Source organism: Paroedura picta, chromosome 3 (genome assembly GCF_049243985.1).
Source record: "Paroedura picta isolate Pp20150507F chromosome 3, Ppicta_v3.0, whole genome shotgun sequence".
Taxonomy (NCBI): Eukaryota; Metazoa; Chordata; class Lepidosauria; order Squamata; family Gekkonidae; genus Paroedura; species Paroedura picta.
In genome coordinates this window covers 151,852,501-151,878,423 of record NC_135371.1, presented here as the reverse complement: position 1 = coordinate 151,878,423, position 25,923 = coordinate 151,852,501, and the positions used below count along the sequence as shown (strand labels likewise).

General features: G+C 45.0%; 1 protein-coding gene across 6 annotated transcripts in view; it reads right to left on the bottom strand.

Moving 5' to 3' along the window:
* The window catches only part of STXBP4 (syntaxin binding protein 4), a 161,028-nt gene that overhangs the window by 103,879 nt on the left and 31,226 nt on the right, over positions 1–25,923 (bottom strand). For 5 of the 6 annotated variants that reach the window (XM_077328682.1, XM_077328683.1, XM_077328681.1 and 2 more), the window contains 6 exons: positions 24,204–24,281; positions 17,844–17,939; positions 16,283–16,379; positions 14,235–14,347; positions 13,153–13,242; positions 862–927 (listed from right to left, as the gene is read on the bottom strand). In XM_077328682.1, the coding sequence (XP_077184797.1) occupies positions 862–927; positions 13,153–13,242; positions 14,235–14,347; positions 16,283–16,379; positions 17,844–17,939; positions 24,204–24,281 (540 nt within the window). The remainder of the gene's footprint in view (positions 1–861; positions 928–13,152; positions 13,243–14,234; positions 14,348–16,282; positions 16,380–17,843; positions 17,940–24,203; positions 24,282–25,923) is intronic. The other variant, XM_077328680.1, reaches the window with a different exon arrangement.

Below are 25,923 nucleotides of genomic sequence, written 5' to 3'. Positions count from 1 at the left end.
CTGAGAAAATCCAGGTCTTCAGTCTCTGGGCAACCTGAAGCCTTCACAGGGAAGTCACCTGTCAGTGCTGTAGCCAGACAATCTGGACAAAGAGAGCCTCAGGTGACCGAAACAGGAAACAACTTGAGAACCTCAAATGGCAGAAACAAGAAACACAGTCTCTGGAAACCTTAACTTTTCTTTCACTATCAGTTCTTTATACAAAGCATAGGAACACTGAAATCTATTTTATCCTTCTATACTGATGGAAGACATTTGGATTAATACACTAGCCTTTGACTAACCAATACAACCAGCCAATTTTGGATTCAGCATTTTTCAACCTTTTGGTCATGGAGGAGCCCCTGAAATATTTTTCAGGCTTCAGGGAACCCTGGAAGTGGTTCAGATAAGTGGGCAAGGAAGTAAGATGAGGGAGCCAGCTCATCAAGAGACTAGGCCTATACAGCAACAGAGGAAGTAGGTTCCAGTGACATCTAGTGACGTCAGCAGCCATCCAACTTCTGCGACAGGCCATGTCACCTCTGGAGAATTCTTGTGTAACTCCTGTTATAGATGGATTTTCCATTAAGTTTCGTTCTCATTACCAGTCCATGAGACATACTATGAAATGCTTTCGTATTTTAAATACTCCAGGAAATGATGGTTTTGATTCCCTTTAAGATAGGCAAATAGTCTTCCTTGTTGCTGCTGACATTTTTAATCCCACTTTTCTAAGAAAGAGCACAGGGCTCTTTCTCTCTTCCATTTTTATGCACACATACTACCGTGAGCTCTAGGAAAGGATAAATAAAATGTCTTGGGAGAAAATAAAATGCTCTGGGGGAAAAGATGTTTCACGATCACAGACATTACACCTACTTGTTTAGTAGTTTGCAGTTCTTCAGTTAACCGTCTTCTTGCACATTCTGAGTCCGTCAATTCTTCCTGTTAGTACAAACAGACAAAGCAGCAAATTCAGAGGCTCTTCCTTGTCCTTTGATCCCATCTCAGGAAATCCAGTGGGCACTGCTACAGGCAGGCCCCTCCCCTAACCATATGCTATCAACAAGTTACTGGAATTGCTTAAGAAAGAAGCATTTGATAATACAGGGCTCATTTTTGATGTGCCAGTTGCAATCTGGATAAATGGCCTTGTCCTTTTCCCCCCAGAAAATCTTATCCTAATGTCCCCATGTCCTTTATTTATTTTATTTTTCAACTTATAGGACTGCCCCTGTCCAAACAGAGGCTTATGACATTTTGAGAATTAAAACATGGAAAAACATGAAACACGGAATTCACTAGAGATGTCTCCTTCACACAGCACTGGAAAAGTAACTGATGGAAGGGGTGATCCACCCTAGGAACACATAATGCAATCAGCCCATGCCTTTCCATTCTAAACTGGGGCAGGATGCCCCATTTTGGAGGTTTTAAGCTAGAAAACACATTTCTGCAGCCAGCCTGTGGAAGCACAGTCCCAATGTAAGGTTGCACAATAAGACAAAATGGACAACTAGTCTCAGTGTGAAGGTGGAGGAAAATGGAGAGATCAACAAAATAGAAATGTGATGGCAACAAATTTCAGAAGCTAGCAGGTGATATCAGAATATTCCCAGATCATCAGGAACCTCTGGCCCGATGAAACGCCATGGATGTGGCCAGAAATGTATGGAATTGACCAAAACTATTGTTGAGGATGTTTCTGCTCATCAGAGACAGAATTAGTACATTCTTATTGTCAGAAATATAATGAAATGTAGATACAAAAAGGTTATATGAAGGTGAGTGCCCCATTCTAATAAATGATCTTTTGTAGCACTATACAATCTTATCCGCTACATGGAAACTTTCATTCAGGACAGCACAGGGAAGCACAACCGAGGAAAGAAGAAAAAAAGGAAATGGGTTTTCGAAAGCAGCGGGAGGAACAAAATAGCACGCCCCACAGACTAACATTTTAAATCCTGCAAGAGATAAATCAATGAGTCAGTGAATGGCAACGTTATTACCATGTGACCGCTTTCTCAGAGGACTGAATGGTACCTTCATTCGCCCCACCCCCCTCATTTGAATGGCCCAACAACACTGCTGGAAGAACAATGGGTTTGCCAACTTCAACCGACAAGGTGACCCACTACCCTATTTCTTCCAACAGGCACTATAAAAAGGATTTTTAAAAACGCCTAGACAATTTGGCAAAGGAGGCTCCTCATCTTCCCTGGAATGGAACTTCATTCGGAAGCATGGCTGCACAATACATATCCTTCAGAACAAACTACCCGTGTTGCAACAGGAAGAGTGACTTAAGCCAGCTCATGGATCTGGGGTTAAAGCAGGTGTGCTATAGAGGCCGACAAGTCCTCCTTTCTAATGAAGCAACCTGTGTGTGCAGAATCGGCTTGTTTGGGACTCTTCCACAATGGGATCCTCTACAATTGTCTTGTGCAAATGGTTCCAGAAAACATCTGCAAAAAAAATGTTTAAATCTATTCTTGGTTGTTCTTATATTGATTACCAACAGAAGATCAGCTCTTCACTAGGAAACAATGCTAACAACAGATTTGGGATTCCAAGCCAGAACTATTCTCCTTTCTGCTTATGGCTAACTGATTGGCTGTCCATGGCCCCAAAGAAGTGTGACTGGCCTCAACCAGGACCAAGGCCTTCTTGGCCCTGGATCCTACATGGTGAAATGAGCTCCCAGAGAACATCAGGGCCCTGATGGAGCTAGCACAGTTCTGCAGGGCCTGCAAGACAGAGCTCTTCTGTTCTGGTTGAGGCCAGTATGCCTGGAAGATCAGAACATCATACCCCCCCACCACACACACACCAATTCAAGGTTGTTTCCTAAATGCTCCCTTTCATGGAGAATCAATTGTCTATAGACATCCGCTTCAGACATTGCTGCGGCAACAGAACTGTCTGAGATGCATTAAATTGTTTTTAACTGGTTTTAATTAACATGATTGTCTTAATGTTATTTTAACTAATTGTTATTTAACTACCATGTTGTTAACCACCCTGATGGGCAAACAAACAATACATTCGATAGCTTTACTGTATTTATGTGTTTCATTGGTTTTATTTATAATGCTGTACACCATCCCGAGATAACCAGTTCAAGAGGGGCATCCTATAAGTCTAAATAGTAAATAAATATGTATTAAACTTAACTGAAAGCCTTACAAAGAATAAAGGCTTTTTATTTGACCTTGAAGATGGAGGCCAGCTGCCATATTTACAGACAAACCACCAAATAGTTATCATGTTGGTCAACTGGGCTTTGTCCTGCATACAAAGAAAGCAGAGATCAATGTTCCCACTAACAGGGAAACTATAAATTTGTATAAACAGCCCATCACAAGAAAACAGAATTATTATACTCTATGCATAATGGCAGTCTAGTTGGACTAGATGACTCTGGAGGTGTCTTTCAACTCTATGATTCTATAAGTGGCCTGGTTTGCAAAGAGCCACTGAGAGCGACTCTTCAGATGAAAAGAAGTCCCTCTCAGGCAGTGTTCCCTAAGGTGCTCTAACATGCACTGGTGCACAAGTCTTTTGCTCTCAGTGCACCGATTTTTGGGCTGGCTCAGGGCAGTGTATAGACCCTTTCCGAATATGGAGCAGAGGAGGGTTTCCCTTGGGATTGAAAGACCTGCCTCTATACTTCAGAGCCCTGTTTTTGCTAGGCCCATCAATCCTGATGTGGGGAGGGGGAGCTGCACAGGGGTGGGATTCCTGACTCCACAGGACCTGGGCTGAGATGATGGGACCTTCTCGCTCCTGTATCATGTCTTCTCCCCACATGTGGTAAGTTTCCTTACTTTTGACCCTTTTGCTCTCTCACCTGTATTTTTCTGGTCTTCAGTTCCTAGAATGAGGCATGCTGACGCTTCCCAAAAGACTTATGCTTCATCTTTTCCTTGAATCACAAAAGGTTGGGGTGGGGTGGATATACTGGGCATAGCACTTCAGTTGTGGACAACTCCTCTGCACGTGCCCAAAGACACTCTCCTCTCTGTTACTACTTCATCACATGTTCCAAGAATACTTGACATCAATGGTAGTTCAACATCTCACACTGTCTGAGGTCTCTCTTACATGGCTGCCGCTGCCCCCAAACCTACCTTGTCCTTGTTACAAGCAGCTGTCACTGGCTTGCTCAGATCATTACTACAGTAGCCATGGCTGCCCCATGGAGCTGATAATCCTCATTTTAAAAAGCACTGCAAACTGTGTGAGATTGCAACAGAGATACCCGTACTCTCCAAGTTTTCTGATTATTATATACTTGGATTATTGCGACCATGCTACTATTAAAGGTAAATACGCTTATGTTAAATATGTTTTTGATTCAGCTGAAAGGGAAAGAATACAGGAGTGAGGCAAGTGATACCCACATTGGAAATGGTGTCATCTGGGAGTTCCCAAATACTGAGGAGGCTTCCAGCTGCTCATATAGGGGTAATATTCCCATGCAGAACCAGCAAATGTATGTACTCTCTCTGCAAACAGCAATCAGGCACTAAGTTCCGCAATATATATCTACAGATGTGCAGTGCCAAGTTCCACCATTTTCAATCTGGTCCTCCAACCAAAACAAATTATTTTGCTTCCCACCTCTGCTGGAGCTAATCAAGCCGTGTTGCGAAATGAATTGGTCAGAAACACATTATGTACACACTTTCCATAGCAACAGGTAATAAGGTTTCTTCCTGGCGGCCACCCAGTGTTCTATGGGGAACAGCCACTATAGACGGGTCTGCCATCCTTGGACTCTGCATTTCATTTCTTTTCTGGAAACATGCCTTACAGCTCTTAATGCTGTATTTCTTCTGATGTATGGATACAGCAGTCATGAGATGAACAAAGAGCATGGTCTGCTCGCAACACTATAATTAAAGTTGTGCCTGTGCTGTAAAAACGGCTATTATGCTTTAGTGGCATTTCCCTCCTAAAGGCATCTTAACATGGCAAACGGGCAGCTTAACATCCTTACAAGCCACGTCAGTCATGGAGGCTGGAGACGGACAAACCAGCCACTGTCTGAAGTGCTCTAATCTCCACAGCGAACTTTATGGGGATGGTAACATCACAAAATGAGTGTGTGTGCTTCTGAAAGAAAAACATCTATTTATCCTAGGCCTAATAACTGGGTATAATGCTAAGCTGGTGAAATTGTTTACATCGCTAAAATACAGGCTGTGATTTATCACAGCCATTAAAGTGGGAGATTAATGGATTTTTTTTTCAAACAGGGGGGAAAAAAAGTGGAACATCGCAAAGGGGAAATCCATAGGAAGTGTGTTGTAAGGAACATGCAGCTGTGCCCAAAATGGCAGCCCTGGGCTGATTTGCTTCCCATTTTGTAGTCATGATTTGAGCAATATTGCAATTCAGTACTACAGTGACTCCACTGATCCAATGGACTCGAGGCATTTCAGTGATGCCACTATATATGTTCTGAATTGGTTTAGCGCTACAGTGCTTGACTGGGAACATCAAAAACTCAACAATTCAGAGGAAGCCTGTGCTGCAAAAAGAGGGCAGGGGAAAAAGACGCACTTTAGAAAGCACACTACATTGATTCAGGAGTGCAATGAAAGAGCAGGAAAAAAGCAGTTTCCCTCAAAAGCAGCTCAATGACTCTTTGGTAACCCAACTCAAGGCAGGTTGTCTAAACAGGTAAATAAGTTCCACTAGCTGCCAGTTATGAAAACAGGTCTGTCTAAATGACAGAAAAAATACATTAGCCCAGTTGCTAAAATTCAATGCAAAGGCAGTTTGAAAGTGCCTAATGGGTCTAAGACATGGCTCCATGCCATGGAGACCTCGTGGTTAGACTACTTTAATAGTCTCCATTGTTTGGCCTATAAAGACAACTCTGGTACAAAATGCACAGCCTGTTTACAGTTTGGAGCTCGATGGACAAAGCATATTACACCTAGAATCATAGAATCATAGAGTTGGAAGGGGCCATACAGGCCATCTAGTCCAACCCCCTGCTCAACGCAGGATCAGCCCTAAGCATCCTAAAGCATCCAAGAAAAGTGTGTATCCAACCTTTGCTTGAAGACTGCCAGTGAGGGGGAGCTCACCACCTCCTTAGGCAGCCCATTCCACTGCTGAACTACTCTGACTGTGAAAAACCTTTTCCTGATATCTAGCCTATATCGTTGTACTTGAAGTTTAAACCCATTACTGCATGTCCTCTCCTCTGCAGCCAGCAGAAACAGCATCCTGCCCTCCTCCAAGTGACAACCTTTCAAATACTTAAAGAGGGCTATCATGTCCCCTCTCAACCTCCTTTTCTCCAGGCTGAACATTCCCAAGTCCCTCAACCTATCTTCATAGGGCTTGGTCCCTTGGCCCCAGATCATCTTCGTCACTCTCCTCTGTACCCTTTCAATTTTATCGACGTCCTTCTTGAAGTGAGGCCTCCAGAACTGCACACAGTACTCCAGGTGTGGTCTGACCAGTGCCGTATACAATGGGACTATGACATCTTGTGATTTTGATGTGATGCCCCTGTTGATACAGCCCAAAATGGCATTTGCCTTTTTTACCGCTGCATCACACTGCCTGCTCATGTTTAGTTTACAGTCCACAAGTACCTCAAGGTCTCGTTCACACACAGTGCTACCTAGAAGCGTATCCCCCATCCAGTAGGCATGCTTTTCATTTTTCTGACCCAGATGCAGAACTTTACACTTATCTTTATTAAATTGCGTCTTGTTCTCATTTGCCCATTTTTCCATTGTGGTCAGATCTCGTTGAACTCTGTCTCTATCTTCCGGAGTATTTGCCAGTCCTCCCAATTTGGTGTCATCTGCAAACCTGATGAATAGTCCCTCCACCCCTTCATCTAGATCAGTGGTCCCCAACCTTTCCGAGGCTGGGGACCGGCAGGGCATCGGGCCGCGCCCCCGCGGACCGCGGGCCATGCCCGCGGATCGGGCCGCGCCCCCGCGGGCCGCGCCCACGGATCGGGCCGCGCCCGTGGGCCGCGCCCATGCCGCGCCCGTGGGCCGCGCCCACGCCGCGCCCGCGGATCGGGCCGAGCGGGCGTAGCCCGCACAGGCGCGGCCCGGCCCTGATTCCCTCTCCCCGCCTCCCGCAGTAAGAAGCTTCCCGGGCCGCAAGCTTGCGGCCTGGGAAGTTTTTTACTGCGGGGGCGGGGCAGGGAGAGGGAGCCGCGGCCCGGTGCCATGGCCTTTGCGGCCCGGCACCGGGCCGCGGCCCGCAGGTTGGGGACCACTGATCTAGATCATTAATAAATATGTTAAAAAGTACCGGGCCGAGCACAGAGCCCTGAGGTACCCCGCTACTCACCTCTCTCCAGTCTGATGAAACACCATTGACAACAACTCTTTGAGTGCGGTTCTCTAACCAATTCCCTATCCACCTAACTATCTGAAAATCCAGATTGCAGTCCTTCAACTTATCCATCAGAACATCATGGGGAACCTTGTCAAAAGCTTTACTAAAATCCAAGTAAATGACATCAACCGAATTTCCCCGATCCAGCAAACCTGTTACTTGGTCAAAAAAGGAAACTAGATTGGTCTGGGAGGACCTGTTGGAGACAAATCCATGCTGACTTCCTTGGATCACCAAATTGTCCTCCAGATGTTTGCAGATCGCTCCCTTTAATATCTGCTCCATTATCTTCCCCACAACAGAGGTCAGACTCACTGGTCTGTAGTTTCCCGGGTCATCCTTCCTCCCTTTTTTGAAGATCGGAATAACGTTTGCCCTCTTCCAGTCCTCCGGGACATCTCCAGTCCTTAAAGAGGTTCCGAAGACGACAGACAAGGGCTGTGCAAGTTCTCTGGAAAGTTCTTTGAGTACTCTCGGGTGCATTTCATCCGGACCAGGGGATTTGAACTCATCCAGTGCAGCTAAATGCCTCTCGACAACCTCTCTATCCATGTTAACGTGCCACCCAGACACTGTCCTTTGGCTATGGCCATCTCTAGATGTGCCTAAACACTTTGACCTGTGGGAAAAAACAGATGTAAAAAAGGCACTAAGCCTTTCTGCTTTCTCTGCATCTTCCGATAAGAGTTTGTCCATCCGCACCCAACACTGGGCCTATTGTCTCCTTTACTTTACGTTTGCTCCTCACATAACTGAAAAATCTTTTCTTGTTACAATGGGCTTCCCTGGCCAATCTTAGCTCACTCTCAGCTTTGGCCTTTTTTATGATTGATCTACAATGCCTAGTAACCTGTAGGTACTCTTCTTTAGAGCTCTGTCCTTCCTTCCATTTCCTGAACATTTTCTTTTTCTTTCTTAGTTCCTCTTGAAGTTCTCTGTTCATCCAAATAGGCTTCTTAGAGCTCCTGCAGTGTTTTCGTCTTTCTGGGATAGTCATTGATTGAGCATGCAATAGCTCCTGTTTGAGTAGCGCCCACTCTTCACATGCTCCCTTCCCTTCCAGCATTCTCATCCATGGTATGACACTCATCATGTTTCTGAGTTTATTAAAGTTTGCCCTACGAAAATCCAACATCTGCTTCTGGCTACAAGCGTCCTTGGTTCCCCAAGGATTCTGTTCCATTGGCTACTGACTCGCTTCCAGGTTCAATACCTACAAAGGCCAAGATCCTACATAAGTTACAGAACCCCTTTTCTTGATATCCACCACAACAGCTTCCTGCACCTGAGCAAAGTCTTGTGAAGGAGTCACTCTACAAAGGTAAAAAAGCAACAGCTGCCCATAACCCTGGAATTCTGTTGGGGCTCCAACCTGGTGAAATGGCCTGCCTGAGAAGGCCAGAAGGTTCTCACACTTTTATCAATTTAGCAGAAAGTGTTGAATAGAATTCAACACAGGAGAATACTTGTGAATACTTGTGAAGGAACAGAGCGGTAGTGTTAAACGTATGTGACAATTTGGTGTAGTGAACCAGTTTGGTGTAGTGGTTAGGAGTGCGGACTTCTAATCTGGTATGTCGGGTTCGATTCTGCGCTCCCCCACATGCAACCAGCTGGGTGACCTTGGGCTGGCACGGCACTGATAAAACTGTTCTGACCGGGCTGTGATATCAGGGCTCTCTCAGCCTCACCCACCCCACAGGGTGTCTGTTGTGGGGAGAGGAATGGGAAGGCGACTGTAAGCTGCTTTGAGCCTCCTTCGGGTAGGGAAAAGCGGCATATAAGAACCAACTCTTCTTCTAAGTAGCCCCCTTCCCCATATAGCATTGCTCACTGGACATATTATCCTGGCTTCATTTTTTTCTGCTCACCGTGTAATCCCTTCATTGTCTTCATCTAATGAGCAATGGCTCTTATTAGCCCTCCTCCATGTTTGCATGTTTGTGTTTACTAGCCCAAAAGCCCATTGCAAAAAACCCGCAATGGGTGCTAGCGGGCGCTGTAATGGAAAGGGGGAACAGGGGGGGAGGCGAAGCACCTTGCCACCTCCCCCGGTGAGCATGCAGTCTCCTCGCGGCCCACCGAGCACACCCGCTGGCTCTACTGGTTTCCTTGTTTAACCAAGATGCTTAAACAGAGCTTGAACGAGCTTAAGCACCCTTCTTCACTACCTTTAGGACCTCTTCTGAAATGGTGAACAGTGTGATCACAGGTGGGCCAGAGGGCCAGGAGGGAGGAAAAGGAGGAACTAGGAGAGAAGGTGTGATGGCTAATATGAGTTTGCCTCCATAATGTTCAAAACGGACACAGAATACAGCCTATTGGCTCATAATGCTTTATAAATATAACACTTATAAATACTTAACATGAAAAATAAAAAACCCATGTGCTTCGTGTTAAGGAAAGTCGTAAAGTAGCAAATTTATTTTGCAGACGGGTCTTTTAAAATGTACATGCAGTTTAGAAGTGGATCCCATAAAACACATGCAGTTCAGAGAGCCAGCTTGGTGTAGTGGTTAGGAGCACGGACCTCGAAGCTGGCAAGCCAAGTTTGATTCCCCGCTCCTCTTCTACATGAAGCCAGCTGGGTGACCCTGGACTTGCTACAGCACTGATAAATCTGTTGTGAATGAGCAGTAATATCAGGGCTCTCTCAGCATCATCTACCTCACAGGGTGTCGGTTGTGGGGCGAAGAAAGGGAAGGGGATTGCAAGCTGCTTTGAGACTCCTTCTGGTAGAGAAAAGCAGCATATAAGAACCATTCTTCTATTTCTTCAAAAAGTCTGAGCGCCAAGAGCTTCATGGTACTGTGGTTGTTGCTGCATAGGTCCTCCCAGAGTAACTCTAATAACATCAGATGCTCCAGATCACATAAGACCAGCTTTAGATCCAGAGAGGGATTCAGGACAAGAAAAAGCCATGCTGTTGGCTCATTACACATGACCATCGAGCTTCAGACACTACCACAGCAGAAACAGTACAGCAGTTTTAATGCTGCTAAAATGTCAGAGAGTAACAGTGGATAATATTAGCATCCACTTATCCTTTAAACAAGAGGCATGAAAGCTCACTATCTCCAATTATGCACAACGCTAGCCTGACCTAGCCCTCGCCTGTGCCCACGGCAGATCCAGGCCCACGGAAGAATCTGCGTTTCCTTAATGCGGGTCTTCCGAGGGCCTGGGTCGGGCCAGGCCTTGGATGGTGGCGACATCATGCATACTCGGGGATTTTCCCCGAAGCCCTGTCGCCACCATCACGGGCATTCCAGCCTGTGCATAATCGGTCTACGCAAGGAAGTTGTGGCAAGGGAATGTATAATCCTCCAACCATCTCCCAATCTGTTAATGGTTCATAAAACAGCCCTGGCATTTTTATCAGCCTTGGTTTGTGTGCGTGCGACTTCTGCAGTTCCCTGGCTCACACACTGCAACAGAAGAACGCACGATCTGCTGTTCCACTAGCCGCTTCTGATGTAACGTACAAATTATTCAGTATCTCCCAGAATGCCTAAGTAGCCCCTAAGCATGGTGCTCTGTACTTTCCAACTTCCATCGCTCTGCAGCTGGTTAAATATTCTCTCTGAACAGCACATAATCAAAGGCTTATACCTGGATCGAGTAAGACCTGCTGTTAAAAATGATCAAAATTAAAAGCAAAGCAGATGCAAATTAAAAACTCTTGGGCTGTAATAGCTAGCAGTGGTAATAACTCTTGCCATCAACACACGGAGGACTTATTGTGGAAGTCCATGGAGAGTTTTATCCTGGGGACAGGCCCAATGGCCATAATCAGAAATGTTCTTTTATTACTCAACAAATTAAGTCATACTTCAGGCAGTCACACAGGAACACTGATTATTCCACTAAGCTTGGCAGAGCATTACTGAAATCTAAATTATGGAGTAGGAAACCTTCTGCCAGTAGAAAATTAAGGAACGCTTATAACAAGCAATCATTTAAAGGCGGTGTTTTTTAAAGCAGTTGTATAGGAGAAGAAATCTATACATTACTTAGTGCTAGGAAGCTCATGCCCAAGTGATTGATAAAAAACGGAGCTTATTGGCTGGCCAATTCTGCAGCTCCTAGGCTACTACAGACTAGCCTGTATACAGTGATTTAAATTTTAACTTAGCGTTCAAAACTGTAAAGGGACAGCGGTGAGAATAAACATGCTAAAAGGCGTTAGTTACTAACATAGAGACAGAAAAGTAACAGAAATGAAGCAAATCTAGAGTTTCAGGGGTTGTAGGGTTTGCTAGAGGATATAATGATGCTCACAGTCTTAGATTTAAAAGGGACCTCTAAAAGAACACATTAGCCACTGTGTGAGATAAGATGGTCTAATTAGCCACTGGTCTAATCCACTTCTTGTGTACTTGAAATGTTTAGCTGATTACTTATTTTTAATTTTGTCTAAAAATGTCTAATCTGAGAAACAGCTTTTATAACTATGTTAATTATTTTAAAATGTAAATACTTGCCCATGCATGAGGGGCAAATGCTTTGTTAGAAGAAGCAATACTCCTCTACTATTATGATAGATTCAAATGGGTTGGTCTGAAGTAGCACAACAAAATCAGAGTCCAGGAGCACCTTAGACCAGTGGTCCCCAACCTCCGGTCCGGGGACCGGGTCCGGTCCATGGATTAGTTGGTACTGGGCCACGGCTCCTCCTCGTCCTCCTCCCCAAGTGCTGCCTCGGGGGCTGCCCTGCCATTCTGCCACCAGCTCACCTTTGGTGCTCTCTGGCAGCTGCCATGGCTCCATAATGTTCTCCCCCTCGACGTGGCACTGCGCAGCTGCTGCTGACAGCGCCCCCCAGCGGGCAGCGGGAAGTCAGGGGTGCTGGCGGGAAAACAAGTGAAGGGCTCAGGCGGTGGCATCCCTCAGCAACAGACTACCCCCCGGGCCTCAGTAAAATTGTCAAGCGTTGACCGGTCCCTGGTGATAAAAAGGTTGGGGACCACTGCCTTAGACCAACAAAGATTTATTCAAGACATGAGCTTTCGAGTGCATGTACTTGTCCTCAGCTGGGAGTTCTCAGTCTGAGGAAGAGTGCTTGCACTCGAAAGCTCATGCCTTGAATAAATCTTTGTTGGTCTTAAAGGTGCCACTGGACTCTGATTTTATTCCTCTACTATTGCACAGGAAAAAATGCCTCTTCTGCATTCATCCTTGAGTGCACCTTTGAAAAACAAAAGTAATGCTTTCAGCTTTTTAGCATTACTTTAGTCATATGTAAATGCATGTAGATTTAACTGATGAATCCAAACATAAATGCAAGTTTAATTTTTGGCAACTCCAGCTAAAAAATCAGGTAGCATGTGATCTGAAAGGCCCAAACCTGAGATGCAGGAAAACTGCTTTGGTCAAAGTAGACAACCAAAGGTCTAATTCTATATAAGGCTGTCATTTACATGAGTTTCCAGATTTTGGGGTGGCAGGGGGGGGGGGAATAATGCAACAGATGACTGAACATCTCCTTTTCTCCTTCCTTTCCTAGGGAAGGACAAGCCATTGCTAGTGGCAACACACGACAGTCTCTTATCCCTGTGTCTAATCTGATTTATTTATTAGTCAAAATATTTTTATCCCACTTTTAGAAAAAAGGTGGCTAAAGTGGTTTGCAACATTTAATCCACAACAAAAGAACAAACACAACCTTGCCCGCCTTACATTAAACGAATCAACAAAAGCAAAGCTGGAACAAAAAGCGAACAAATTGGAGCAGAACAAACCCCCCCCCCCCAGCATGCAGTGAAAGGGGATGCTATGTTATACCTTCAATTTACGTATTTCTTCTAAAGCTTCATTTCTCTCTTTCCTAAGTTGTTCCATCTCCTCCATTTCCACAGGATCATGTAACACACACTGCATACAATGAAACAGAGAGAGGGAAAATTTTGATCAACTTGATCATGAAAAGTACATCATGGAAAAATAATCTCAACAATGAAATCTGCAGGACAATGACACATCACTCACACACTTGGGAGCAGTCATAACACACACACACACCCCATTCACTGCAATTAAATGGTATTACCAATTTGCGTTTGCTTGAAAGACTATGAGAGACTAGAATCATTCAAGGGAGTAGTGTGAGGCTATATTTAAGCAAATATTGCAACAGTCTTCTGCAACTAAAGACTTTTTAATGTCTGTAAGAGCCTCTTGTGGCGCAGAGTGGTAAGGCAGCAGACATGCAGTCTGAAACTCTGCCCATGAGGCTGGGAGTTCAATCCCAGCAGCCGGCTCAAGGTTGACTCAGCCTTCCATTCTTCCGAGGTCGGTAAAATGAGTACCCAGCTTGCTGAGGGGTAAACGGTAATGACTGGGGAAGGCACTGGCAAACCACCCCGTATTGAGTCTGCCATGAAAACGCTAGAGGGCATCACCCCAGGGGTCAGACATGACCCGGTGCTTGCACAGGGGATACCTTTACCTTTACCTAATGTCTGTAAACGTTATACTCTAGACTAGCCTTTCTAATTTTTTTTATTGTTGAGAAACCCCTGAAACATTCTCTGGAGTTCGAAAAACCCTAGAATTGGCATCATCATGTAGAATATGGTTGGGAAGCATAACTGTGTACATGCCTACCCAGGGGCCTTCTCCTGACCACCCCTCCAGGCTCATTGCTGGCCATTTTGGGAGGGAGTGGGAAGGAGTTGACATGACCATATATGGTCATATCACCTGATAAATGTTTTAACACATTTTAAAAATATATAATAAATTAATTAACTCCCACCCATTCAGAGCCAACACTTCCAGAGCCATCAAGAAACCCCTGGATTTCACGAAACCTTGGGCGAGAAAGCCCACTCTAGACAGTTCAAATACAATAGCACGTTATTTACCTGTGAATCTAATAATCTGGCAATTTCACGGGTGCAGAATAGGGTGGGTCCTTGGGCACCCTCAGTCCCATCCAGCTGCAAGGAGAACAGATTTCTTGCCACCTGAACAAAATCTGAAACAGAGTTTAAGTTGCAAGTCTGCAGGATCAGCTGCAAAATAATCCATTTATATGCTTACCCACTGCCTTCTGCCAGTTTTAACATTTTCAGGTTTATTTTAAATCTTCAGTTGCCCCTGTCCTAAGTGACACTGCCCCCCCCCCCAAACCAGCTAACCTCATCCATCATCATTCTAACTTACAACAACCCAACTTTTCTTAATGGAAGCTACAGAGAGCAGTTATTCTAGCCTTACAAAATGAATCACAAATTTAGAAGTAATTGCACTGTTTTTAACACTGAAGCTGGAATAAACTTGGAACGAGGTGTGTGATTCAATCCAAGCCTAAATTTGAGCACAGAGTTGGAGTCTCTGTGGTGCAATTTCATACCAAGGCTGTTTCTGCAATGGATAGTTCCCTAGATGGGCAGTAGGAAGTTTCTACAGTAAAGAGGAGCATCCAGATGATGATGCATCCAATTTGGACACTGAGTAGCCTGGTTCCTGCACCTCCCCGCCCCAAATCCAGAAAAAAACAAAACTTTATTTTCTCTGGTCTGAACAGAAACTGCAGGGTAACTGCAGGAAGAGAACCCATCAAATGCTTCACTCATGGCCACCCAGGGGAGGGAGACACACTAAACTGCTGCATGCCATTCTCCTCCCCTTTTTAATCCTTCTTTCCCAGTTTGTTGCAATATAGCATGATGGCATGGCTCAGCAAGGAAGATGAAAGGGGGCAGTTTTCAGACTGTGGGGGTCCACTTTTTGCATGGGCCCAACAAAGGAAAAGGGGATAAGTAGGAGGGGCAGCAAGCACAGTGGGAATGAGTATGAACAAACACAGTTCCAGCCCACTCCCCCCCCCCAACTGCTGGGTGCATTTTTGCTCCCAGATTGTACAGATGCTTCCCAAGGTGAAAATAAAATGAAGGGCTTTTGCAAAAACAAACAGGGATGCACTTCAAAGGGGAAAGAAATGCACTGCAGTGAATCAGAATAACTTTACTGGCATACATGAAAACGTAATTTTTAAAAAATTAGACATTTAAAACATTACAGAGTTCATGACATCATGAGTAAAATTTAGAATAGCCAACAATATCCTGGCTACCATAACAATAAATCAAATGCTTCTCATCCACACAGAAGAGTTTAATTTTCTTTGAGTAACCCGCTAAAGGATGACACAGTTGAACAAACCTAGGACATTCAATAAGTATGTTTCAGGAACATTACATCCATGCAAATAAATCCTCAGAAGGAGGAATTTGGAGAAATCTGCCCTGAGTTACATTTGAGGGGAAGATGTTTAAGCATGCTAACAGATATGCTCTTCTTGAGAGGCATATGTCCAAAGTTCGGAGGTATGCTGGGATGGTCTTACATGTTCCAAAATCAAGGTGAGCATACACCGTTAGCAAGGCATCCCAATAATAGGGCATCCTTATCTTCCAGGCTCTGCATTATTAGCTTTGCACTGCAAAGAATGCCGTGGGGACATTTGCCAGTCAAGATGTTGCAACTCTGAAGTAGCTCTTAAGTTCTGACTTACAGTCAACTGATCTATTCTTGACTGGCCAACCTAACAATTATTCCCCTCTTTTTACAGTACTTGCCCATTTGTTCTCTCTCTTGACTACGCTGTACACCGGAATCAGTGCACAAAGGGGGATAAATTTTAACCTTGAAATCGTTCCATGAAGCCACCCACACAGTAGCCCATGAGGCAAGTAAATGAAACAGTCCGACAAAAAACAAAGCAGGCAAACTAAGACAGGCAGCTCCTGGTATTATACTAATCTAGTATCACATGAGAAGTTCTATTAAACTTCACCCCCCCCCTTTCTAATTCTAACAAAACTGCTGAGAAGGGTTCAATACCGAAGGTATTAATGGAAATATGATCCTTTGTTCCATTTTGCTTGAATTCTCTCCAAATAATTACCTCCGAAAGACACTGTTCCTTTAGAATCCTTCGGTAGCTGTTGCCGTAGGACTTCTTGCTGTTCTTTTGTAGGCTGAATCCCAAGGTAGTTGAGAGCCTACGAGAATTCATTCAGAGAGTTTTCTGAAAACATTCCTTTTAATAATAGATCTTGCACAAACAAAGACCTGCTTTATTACCTTTTCAATGAAAGGAAACTCAGGACCTGTATACACATGGGACAAAAGCATGGAGGACAGTCTTTTTAGAATTATGCTGTTTGAACACATGATGCTGCCTTGTACTGAGTCGGACTATTGTCCGTACAGCTACGTCCTTCTGACTCTGACTGATCGCAGCTCTCCAGGATCTCAGGCTGAAAGGAATCTTTCCAGCACCTGCTAATGGAAATCTTTTAATGGGAGATGGGAGGGATAGAACTTGGGACTCTTGGCATCACCTATATTAGAAACATCAAATAATTGCTTCTGTAAACTATTTGTTATGGTGCAGTGGTTAGAGTCTCAGGAAAGACAGACAGCAGTACACCTCTGCCTAGGACTGCACCCAGGTTCAAATCCCCACTCCGCCGTGAAGCTTGCTGCAGGGCCTTGGACCTCTTTCTAAGCCTCGCTTAGTTTATTTCTTTCTTAATTACATTTGTATACCGCCCTCCCCTGAGGTTCAGGGCGGTTCACATGGAACGTGAAAGAACAATACGTTGAACTCGGGTTTTGTATCAAACAGAAATACAGCAACGGTAATAACAACAACAAGAACAGGAACAACAACAGAGAATAACAATAACAGGATAACAACTAAACAGGTCCATGGTTCAGTTCAGGTACATGGATTCCTGGGAGGACGGTTCAGTGGCCCAGCAGGTGTTGCTGGTTAAGGTCGACCTCAACCAAATGCCTGGCAGAAGAGCTCCCTTCTGCAGGCCCTGTGGAACTGTTTTAGTTCTGTTTGGGCTCTAATCTCCTCTGGATTATTGGGAGAATAAATGTGAAGAGGGGGAGGAAGAGGAGGGAATCGTGTATGCTGGCCCTTAACTACTTGAAAAGAGGCAAGGTATGAAGTCACAGTGTTAAACATACTGTGTTGTTTCAAGACTAAAATTTTCCATGAGCAGAATGGAACTTTCCTGCCTCTCCCGTCCCAATCTAGCCCACTGATTTCTGCAAAACGCTGCTCTTGGGGGACAGCAGACTTGGAAAAACAATGAGAAGGGATGGTCTGCAGTAGGAAGCAGGGATTGGTGAAAACTGCCAACTTAGTCTGGATCATAGAATCATAGAGTTGGAAGGGGCCATACAGGCCATCTAGTCTAACCCCCTGCTCAATGCAGGATCAGCCCTAAACATCCTAAAGCATCCAAGAAGAAGATCCAATGAGATTGTTTTGATATTGAATAATTTTATCAGGTGTACATTCAGATTCAACACTTAAAACACACCAATGGATGCATGATCATTATATATTTATGCAAGTATCCTACTACTTTCATTTTGACAGGTGCTTCACAAACTTCTTGCCTGATTACATAAGAAACAATGAAAAACAAGGCACGGATATTTACCATCTCGAGTTTATCTGCTTGGAGACGAACTGTGGGGTTGAGGGAAATCTTCCTTCTTTGCAGTCTGTAATCATCACTCCAGGAGGGGCCAGTAGCTAACAGACAACAGGTTGCACATTAATTGGAAATTTAATTGGAACTTATTCTTCTCAAAGGATGTGTTCTGAAGTCCTGCTGTTCAAGCAACACAGGCTAATCACCTGAATCCCAGACTTAACTACGAAGTTTATTTACTTTCTGCCCCTTAAATATTAAGCGGCAGCACAGTATTAACAAGTTTATGTAAGCTCTCAAATGGAAACTTATGAACCACCAGAAGCTGCTGAATCACTGGTTCGACTCAGCTGTAGTCGTCCATCAATACATGGCTGAAGAACTAACAAAAAAAGGACACGTAACTGGCAGAAGCACCAGGGAACAACAACATTAAAGACCATGTGATGAGAAAGGCTTAGACGTGACATCTCTTCAAGTAGACATAAGGGAGACCACAGAAACAAAAATAGATTAACAAAATACCTAGAATTCTCTTTCATTTGTTAAACTTCAGGTTCATTCTCTTTCATTTGTTAAGCTTCAGGTTTTGTGAGGGACACCTCACCTCTGAGAGTTCTATGAATTCACCAAAGTCCTTTTAAAAAACCACCCAATTTTATATTAGCAATTTTGCACATGTACACATTTACATTTACACCACCACCCAGCCCACCCTTGTATCGGTGAGGTGATGAGCTAGTGACCCATGATCCACTATGTCAAACACCATGGTAAGATCTAGCATTACTATCAGCGCTGACCTGAATTGGTCCAGTTGTTTTTGGAGATCATCTGTCAGGGCAACCAGTGCCGTCTCCACCCCATGACTGGGCCAAAAGCCAGATTGTAAGGGATCTAAGCTTCATCTAGGTATGTCTTTAATTGATCCACAGCCACCTGTTTAACCACCTTCCCCAGAAATGCAAGATGAGGTGGTAACTGGCAGGGTCCTGTGGATCCAAAGATTTTTTTCAATGAAGGGTGAACCATCACCTCCTTCAGCTTATTTGGGAACGTCCCAGATAACGGGGACAGGCTGAGTATTTCCTGGAGAGGCCTACCAATTAGGCTTGTGCACTTTGGCTGCTTCAGTGGCCGTTCAAGCCTGAAGCGGCCAGACCTGTATTACAGTGTCCATGGACCTTCAAAATGTACTCAAAATGAACATTATACCTCAGATTATGTTTTACATGCAATAGACTTAATACTTTATTTTTAACATTTCTTTAAAGGAGATGCCATTCCCATATAGCAAAGGAGGATTCAGTCTTCCTTATCTTAGCTTATATCATCAGGCATTTCTGATAAATTGTACTAATTATTGAGATTGTTCTTTTCGTTTAAATATCCATCTTTGGCTTTTTAAAGGCTTTTTCTTTGATGCCCCTCTTTAAATGGAATGCATTATGGTCTATTCATGCTAAAATAGATCCTGCTCCTCCTGAAATTTCTGCAGTTAAGAGAATTATGGCATATAATGTCACAACAATATCAATTTGACCCATTTTCACATGCTAAATTACACTACAGGCCAATCCAGATTTAAAAATTAAGCAGACTTCCATGGAAGGTTCGGACAGAAATGAAAACTTTCCCCTTCGCATCAGTTAATAGACGATGACGATGACAATGGCACCGGGCCACGGGTCCCTGCCTCTGTTCGTGCCAAGTGCGGCTGCAAATGCGCATGCACGGGAGTGCCGCGCATGCATGTTTGCGGCGGCACATGGTGCAAACGCACATGCGCCATGCCGCCGCTGGTCCACAGCCTGAAGGTGGTTGTGGACCACTGCTCTAATTGGATCAATGCAGAAAATGAACCCAACAATATCCTTATCCATTGGTCCTCTTAATATTTCTGAAACTGCCCGGGGGGGTGGAGCGTGTCTGGGGTGTCCGAGTTGGAATAGGCCAATCAGGGTGATTGGCTGGCCCCTACAGCTGCCATCCTCCATCGCCGGCCACTCGCCTCACACATGCGCCTGGCTGCCGGAGCCACTCCAACCGTGTGCTGCCTCTGGAGCACTGTGGCCGGCCACGAGGGCCCACCTCTGCCCACGCCACAGGACATGCCGATTCAGGCGCTGAGGGAGCAGGAGATGAGGTGGTGGCGGTGGCGCGCAGTGAACTTCCCAACACAGCCACCCTGCCGACTCATGTTTGCCACGGCCGCCTCCTGCGCTCCAGAGGTGGCAGCCATGGGGTGCCCTCGCGTCCCCTTCAAACACCGCTGGAAACACTATGGGCCCACGGCCATCAAACAGTTAAGCCAACAGCTTCCAGCATCATCTGCAAACCCAACTTTGGGGCTGTGAGGTGGCCAGATCTCTCCCTGCGCCTCTGGTGGCCGCCCTGCCACCGCCCCCTGCCTTTAATACTACAGTGGGCTTCCCAGCTAGTTTGTTTATAAATATTTTATTCTCATCAAGAAATACGCAATATCTCACAAATTTACCGGCTGAAGAGCTAGATCTCCCCAGTTTTGCCAAAACAATGGCCCTACATTTTATACCTACTGCTTCTATGATCATTTAACTGCAATTTATTCAGCAAATAAAAGAGCCAGCTTTGTGTAGTGGTTTGATTCCCCGTTCCTAATCCACATGCAGCCAGCTGGGTGACCTTGGGCTGGCCACAGGATAAAGCTGTTCTGACTGAGCAGTGATATCAGGGCTCTATCAGCCCCCCCCCCCTCACAGGGTGTCTGTTGAGGGGAGAGGAAAGGGAAGGCAGTAATATCAGGGCTCTATCAGCCCCCCCCCCCTCACAGGGTGTCTGTTGAGGGGAGAGGAAAGGGAAGGCAGTAATATCAGGGCTCTCTCATGTGCGGCCGCAAACTCCCTCACAGGGTGTTCTGTTGTGGGAAGAGGAAAGGGAAGGCGATCATAAGCCGCTTTGAGACTCCTCCTGGTAGACATGGCCTCAGCCTAGTTCACCTCATCGGGGTTCTTGTCAGGGGAAAATGGAGGAGAAGAGAGCAATGTAAGCTGCTCTGAGAGTCTATGGTGAAAAAGAGGGGGTAGAAATGATGTAAGTAAATAAATCCTGAAATGTATCCCATTTTTAGAATTTTGTCAAAGCATGGGGGAATTTATGTCTGAGAGTTGACAAGCTATGCTCCAATGTGGTACTATTAAAACTTTTCCAAAAAAACAGTCTTATGGTACCAGGACATAATTTGACGACATCGTAACAGTTGCACCAGACAGACAGGGTCTAGCTTCAGGTTTCAGTTTTCTTAATGATTCCATATATTTGGGCCCAAGTGATTCATTATTTTGATCAGTAGAAAGTAACAATGAGTTGGATCAAAGACATCCAGATGGCTGGGTGACTCAGCTGGTGGGGAAGCATATGATAATCCATTCATGTAGGATTCAAGGTATCACATGGATTGTTTTTGGCTTCCATTCATGCTAGGATTCATGTGTATGTTATGCTTTACCAGAAGCAAAGCAAAAGGCCTTTGTGGAGAAGCTGCACCTGGAAAAAATCAGATAATCTTTAGGAATCTGATCTCCCTGACCACAAATACCACTGGGGAAGAAATTCCAGAGTACAAATGGAAATTAACTGGAGAAGTTAAAGACAGGCAAACCATGTATTTGGGGTGTTTTGGAGGTTTTAGTTTATGAGACAGCGTGGTTTTTGTGTTGGGGGGGGGTACTACAAGGAAGAAAGGAGCTGAAAATGAGGAACAACATTTCTTGCAGTGCATTCCTATGCAGAGTTCCTCCAGTCTAAACCCACAGAGATGAATGGATTAGGATTGGAAGTATTTAAATTGAAATCCCTCTAGGATTATTAGGCTCTGGCACCAACACAGAAAATGGACACGCAAGCTCCCTTTGGCTTGTACCCAATCAATGGTATCTGCATTATAATGCACATTGACGATTCCACACAGTGGCCCTGTCTTCAGCCCAAATCAGACAGAACACAGTACCACATAAGTCATTTTTCTTCAAAATATGGCTGGTCCCCCTGCCACCCCACCCCTCCCCTCCTGGCAAAACTGCCTGAGGAGAATGCAGTTGGTCATGTTGCTTTCTACAGCTCTAATGCTCAAGCTGCTGTAAGACAGTCTCCAAAGAGATAAAACACACTAGTGGGCACCTACAACTCTCAGCTCAAAACAGTTCAACCAGCAGTTTGCAACCACGTACAGAATAATGACAGTTCTCCTTCATAAGTATTGGGGGAGGGGGGACCTTTCACAGTCAGCTCCCTAATCTCAAATAACTCCTCACCCACAGAAATACAGTTTGAACATGGGCACTGGTACCAAAGCTCACAATAAACCCAGATGCCAACCTTGCTGCCAAATACACCCAGAACATCCACTATGCTAGTGGTCCCCAACCTTTTTATCACCGGGAACCAGTCAACGCTTGACAATTTTACTGAGGCCTGAACAGGGGTAGTCTTTTACCTAGGGATGTTGCCGCTGCCTAAGTCCCTGATCCACTTGCTTTCCCGCCATCCGCTGGGGGGCACTGCCAGCAGCAGCTGCACAGTGCCACGCCAAGGGGGAGCCCCAGCCATGGCGGCCGCTGGAGAGCACCAAAGGGGAGCCGGTGGCAGAGTGGCAGGGCAGCCCCCGAGGCAGCAGCCGGGGAAGAAGACGAGGAGGAGCCGTGGCCCGGTACCTACTGATCTACGGACTGGTACCGGTCCCTGGACCGGGGGCTGGGGACCACTTCACTATGCCATATAAGGCCCATTTATTTGCTCATCTTCTCACACTACACATGCCATTAAACACTGACAATGCTGTTCCCTACACCAAAGGATAAATTGACACAAATCTGACATCAAGAATTACAGAACTGAGAAAGCTGTTATACTCAGACCGGTTTACATCATAGTAAAACAATACAGCTCCAAATCCATTAAAATTACTATACTAAAATACAAGAGCCTAAAAATTATAAATAGTTAAAATCACTATTCCTATTTTCTATGCCATTACTGCTCAGGCCCAATTTTGAAAAAAAAAGCCCTGTTTCTATGGCAACTTCTCGTATATGTCACCTGTTAAAGGTAAAGGTATCCCCTGTGCAAGCACCGGGTCATGTCTGACCCTTGGGGTGACACCCTCCAGTGTTTTCATGGCAGTCTCAATACGGGCTGGTTTGCCAGTGTCTTCCCCAGTCATTACTGTTTTACCCCCCAGCAAGCAGGGCATTCATTTTACCAACCTTGAAAGGATGGAAGGCTGAGTCACCTGTTACGCAATGTAAAATATGCTTATCGGTTACCAATACTGCAAACCCAAGGTAGGCATCATTTTATGTCCAACTGTTCACAAAATCTCATCATCTACATGTGAAAACATTGGCATGCCAGAGAACTAAAGGGGCAGGAGGGCGAGACTGGGAGTAGATTGAGTTTCTGCAACATGACCAGTACCTTATGGACTTCCTTGAGACCCAGTTATTGACTGCACGAGGCCAGGAGACAATGACAGTCATCAAGCACACTTACCACCTTTTCCCATGCTGTTGGCCCCAGTGCTGCTGCCAGCATCATGGGGGCTCACCTTAGATGCTTGGGCGTAGAACCAGCCCTGCATGGTAAGCAAAATGGCCTGAATGCCATTCTTTGACATGCGTGCTGTACCTCTTATAAACTTCAATTATCTGCCAGAGAACTACCGCACACTGGAAATGAGCCTTAGTATGTTCTCAAAGTGGACTCTCAATTTATGGAAGTGTAGTGGTTAAAGTGTTGGACCAGGATCTCAGAAGCCCACGTTCAACCTTCCACTCATGCCATGGAAGCTTGCAGGGCCTACTGCACACTCTCAACCTCAACTACCTTACAATGTCGGTGTGAAGATAAAACAGAGGAGAAGAGAGCGATATAAGCTGCTTTTGGTCCCCACTGGGGAGAAAGGCAGAATAAAGTAAATATATAGATGAAATAGCCAGGCCTAACAGACGATACACCAACTGAAGCTGTGTCCTGGAAGTCACCCTGCTGTCCATTTTAGGGAACGATCTGTTGTGATAGGGAAGTGGTTTTTAACTTATCCAACATTACCCATTTCCAGACTGAGGAGGCCCACGATAAGCTTCCCTAAACTCCAGTCTTCCTGAAACATACTTCAGAGCAATGTCAATTATGCCCCAAAGGAGTACAAATGCTACCAGCAAGGATCCATATTCAATGATCTAATAAAATAACTTTTATAATTGGAAAGGAACCACAGTTAGCTTTCACTCTCCGACAGGAAGGAGAAGGGAAAGAAGTGCATTATGCTATTGGTGTGAAAAAAGCAATAGGACAAAATATTATATAGAAATAAACAAATCGGCATTTACCAGCAGTCAAATCGGAAGTATTGTTGCTTGCAGAAACGGCTAGAGGTTTATCTCTTGTCTTGAATCCAGCTTTCTTCTATGAAAGAAAAACAACACACTTTGTTACATTTGCTAAAGTAGGGCAAGGGCCTGACCAAAACCATATGTCCAAAACTGGGGGGACGGGATGGGGGACAGGACACAACCCCGATTAAAGACACTTTCCTATATACCTAATGATCTGACGGTAACACAGCAGCAGCTTTGTGGTGAAAAGTACTGTCAAGTCGTGACTTACGGAGAGTCCCCCCCCCACACACAAACTATTTTCAAGGCAAGAGGAAAATAGGAGTGATTTGCCATTGTCTGCCTCTACACCAGCTTTCTTGGTGGTCTCCCATCCAACTGCTAGTCAGCATTGACCCTGCTTAGCTCAATCAGACTAACCTGGGCCATCCAGGCCATGGCAGCAAGAACTTAGGTTTGTCTATGAAGCCAAAGGTGATAAGAGTAGTAACTATTGCTCACAGATGGGTCTGGCATCCTTATTTTGACCCTCGCTTGTGCATTAATGTTACACTGATGTGCCCACCGCTTTCTTGAGGTTTGCTCCCTACCATTTCATCTGAAAGGAAAAGGGTTAACAGCAACTAGGAAGCAAAGTTACTCAAGAGCAGGGCTAGCCAAAAATAACTTACTCTGAAACTACAAAGCTGAAAAGGGAGCCACATAGCTCATAGGCCCGAGATAGGAAACAAAGGAAAAAATAGGAACTAATGAAACCACATACATTTTTTTTAATTTAGACTGCAATGTTGAACACATCTACTCAGAAGCTAGTCCCATGCTAGTCAATGTAATCAGGAGCTTTAGTTGTTTCGTTAGTGCATGTGTGCCATGTTTTGACCCCCCCCCCCCCCGGCAAGATCACAACAATTTAATGTAATCTAAAATATTTGAAAGTACAAATACACACAAACACTTTTCAGGGACTAAGCCGTATTGAAAAAATCTTAGTAGGATTCTGAGTAAATCTGTATGTGAGTGTATGTATGTCTATATAAATACACATACACACACAATTCAGCCACTGTGCCAGCAGACTGGAGAGTAGAATATGTTACACCTTTTTTAAAAAAGGTATCCAGAGGGGAACCAGGAAATTACAGAAGAAGAAGAGTTGGTTCTTATATGCCGCTTTTCCCTACCCAAAGGAGGCTCAAAGCGGCTTACAGTTGCCTTCCCATTCCTCTCCCCACAACAGACACCCTGTGGGGTGGGTGAGGCTGAGAGAGCCCTGATATCACTGCTCGGTCAGAACAGCTTTATCAGTGCCGTGGTGAGCCCAAGGTCACCCAGCTGGCTGCATGTGGGGGACTGCAGAATCGAACCCGGCATGCCAGATTAGAAGTCCGCACTCCTAACCACTACACCAAACTGGCTCTCGCCAAACAGGCCAGTCAGCCTAACGTCTGTCCCAAGCAAATTGGTAGAAACTGTAATCATAGATAGAATTATTAGGTATACAGAGGAGCAAGGCCTGCTGAAGGAAAATCAGCATGGCTTCTGCAAAGGGAATGTGGAACTTGTTGATGGAGGATGCAGTAATGGCCATAAGAACGTTTCAGGGGCTTCACTGCCCCCCACCCCCCGACTGGAAGCAGGAGAGAGCAAAATATATGGCTAACATGGAGAAGCATTTGTTTGGTTACCTTTTTTTGTGAAAAAAAGGAGTAAGA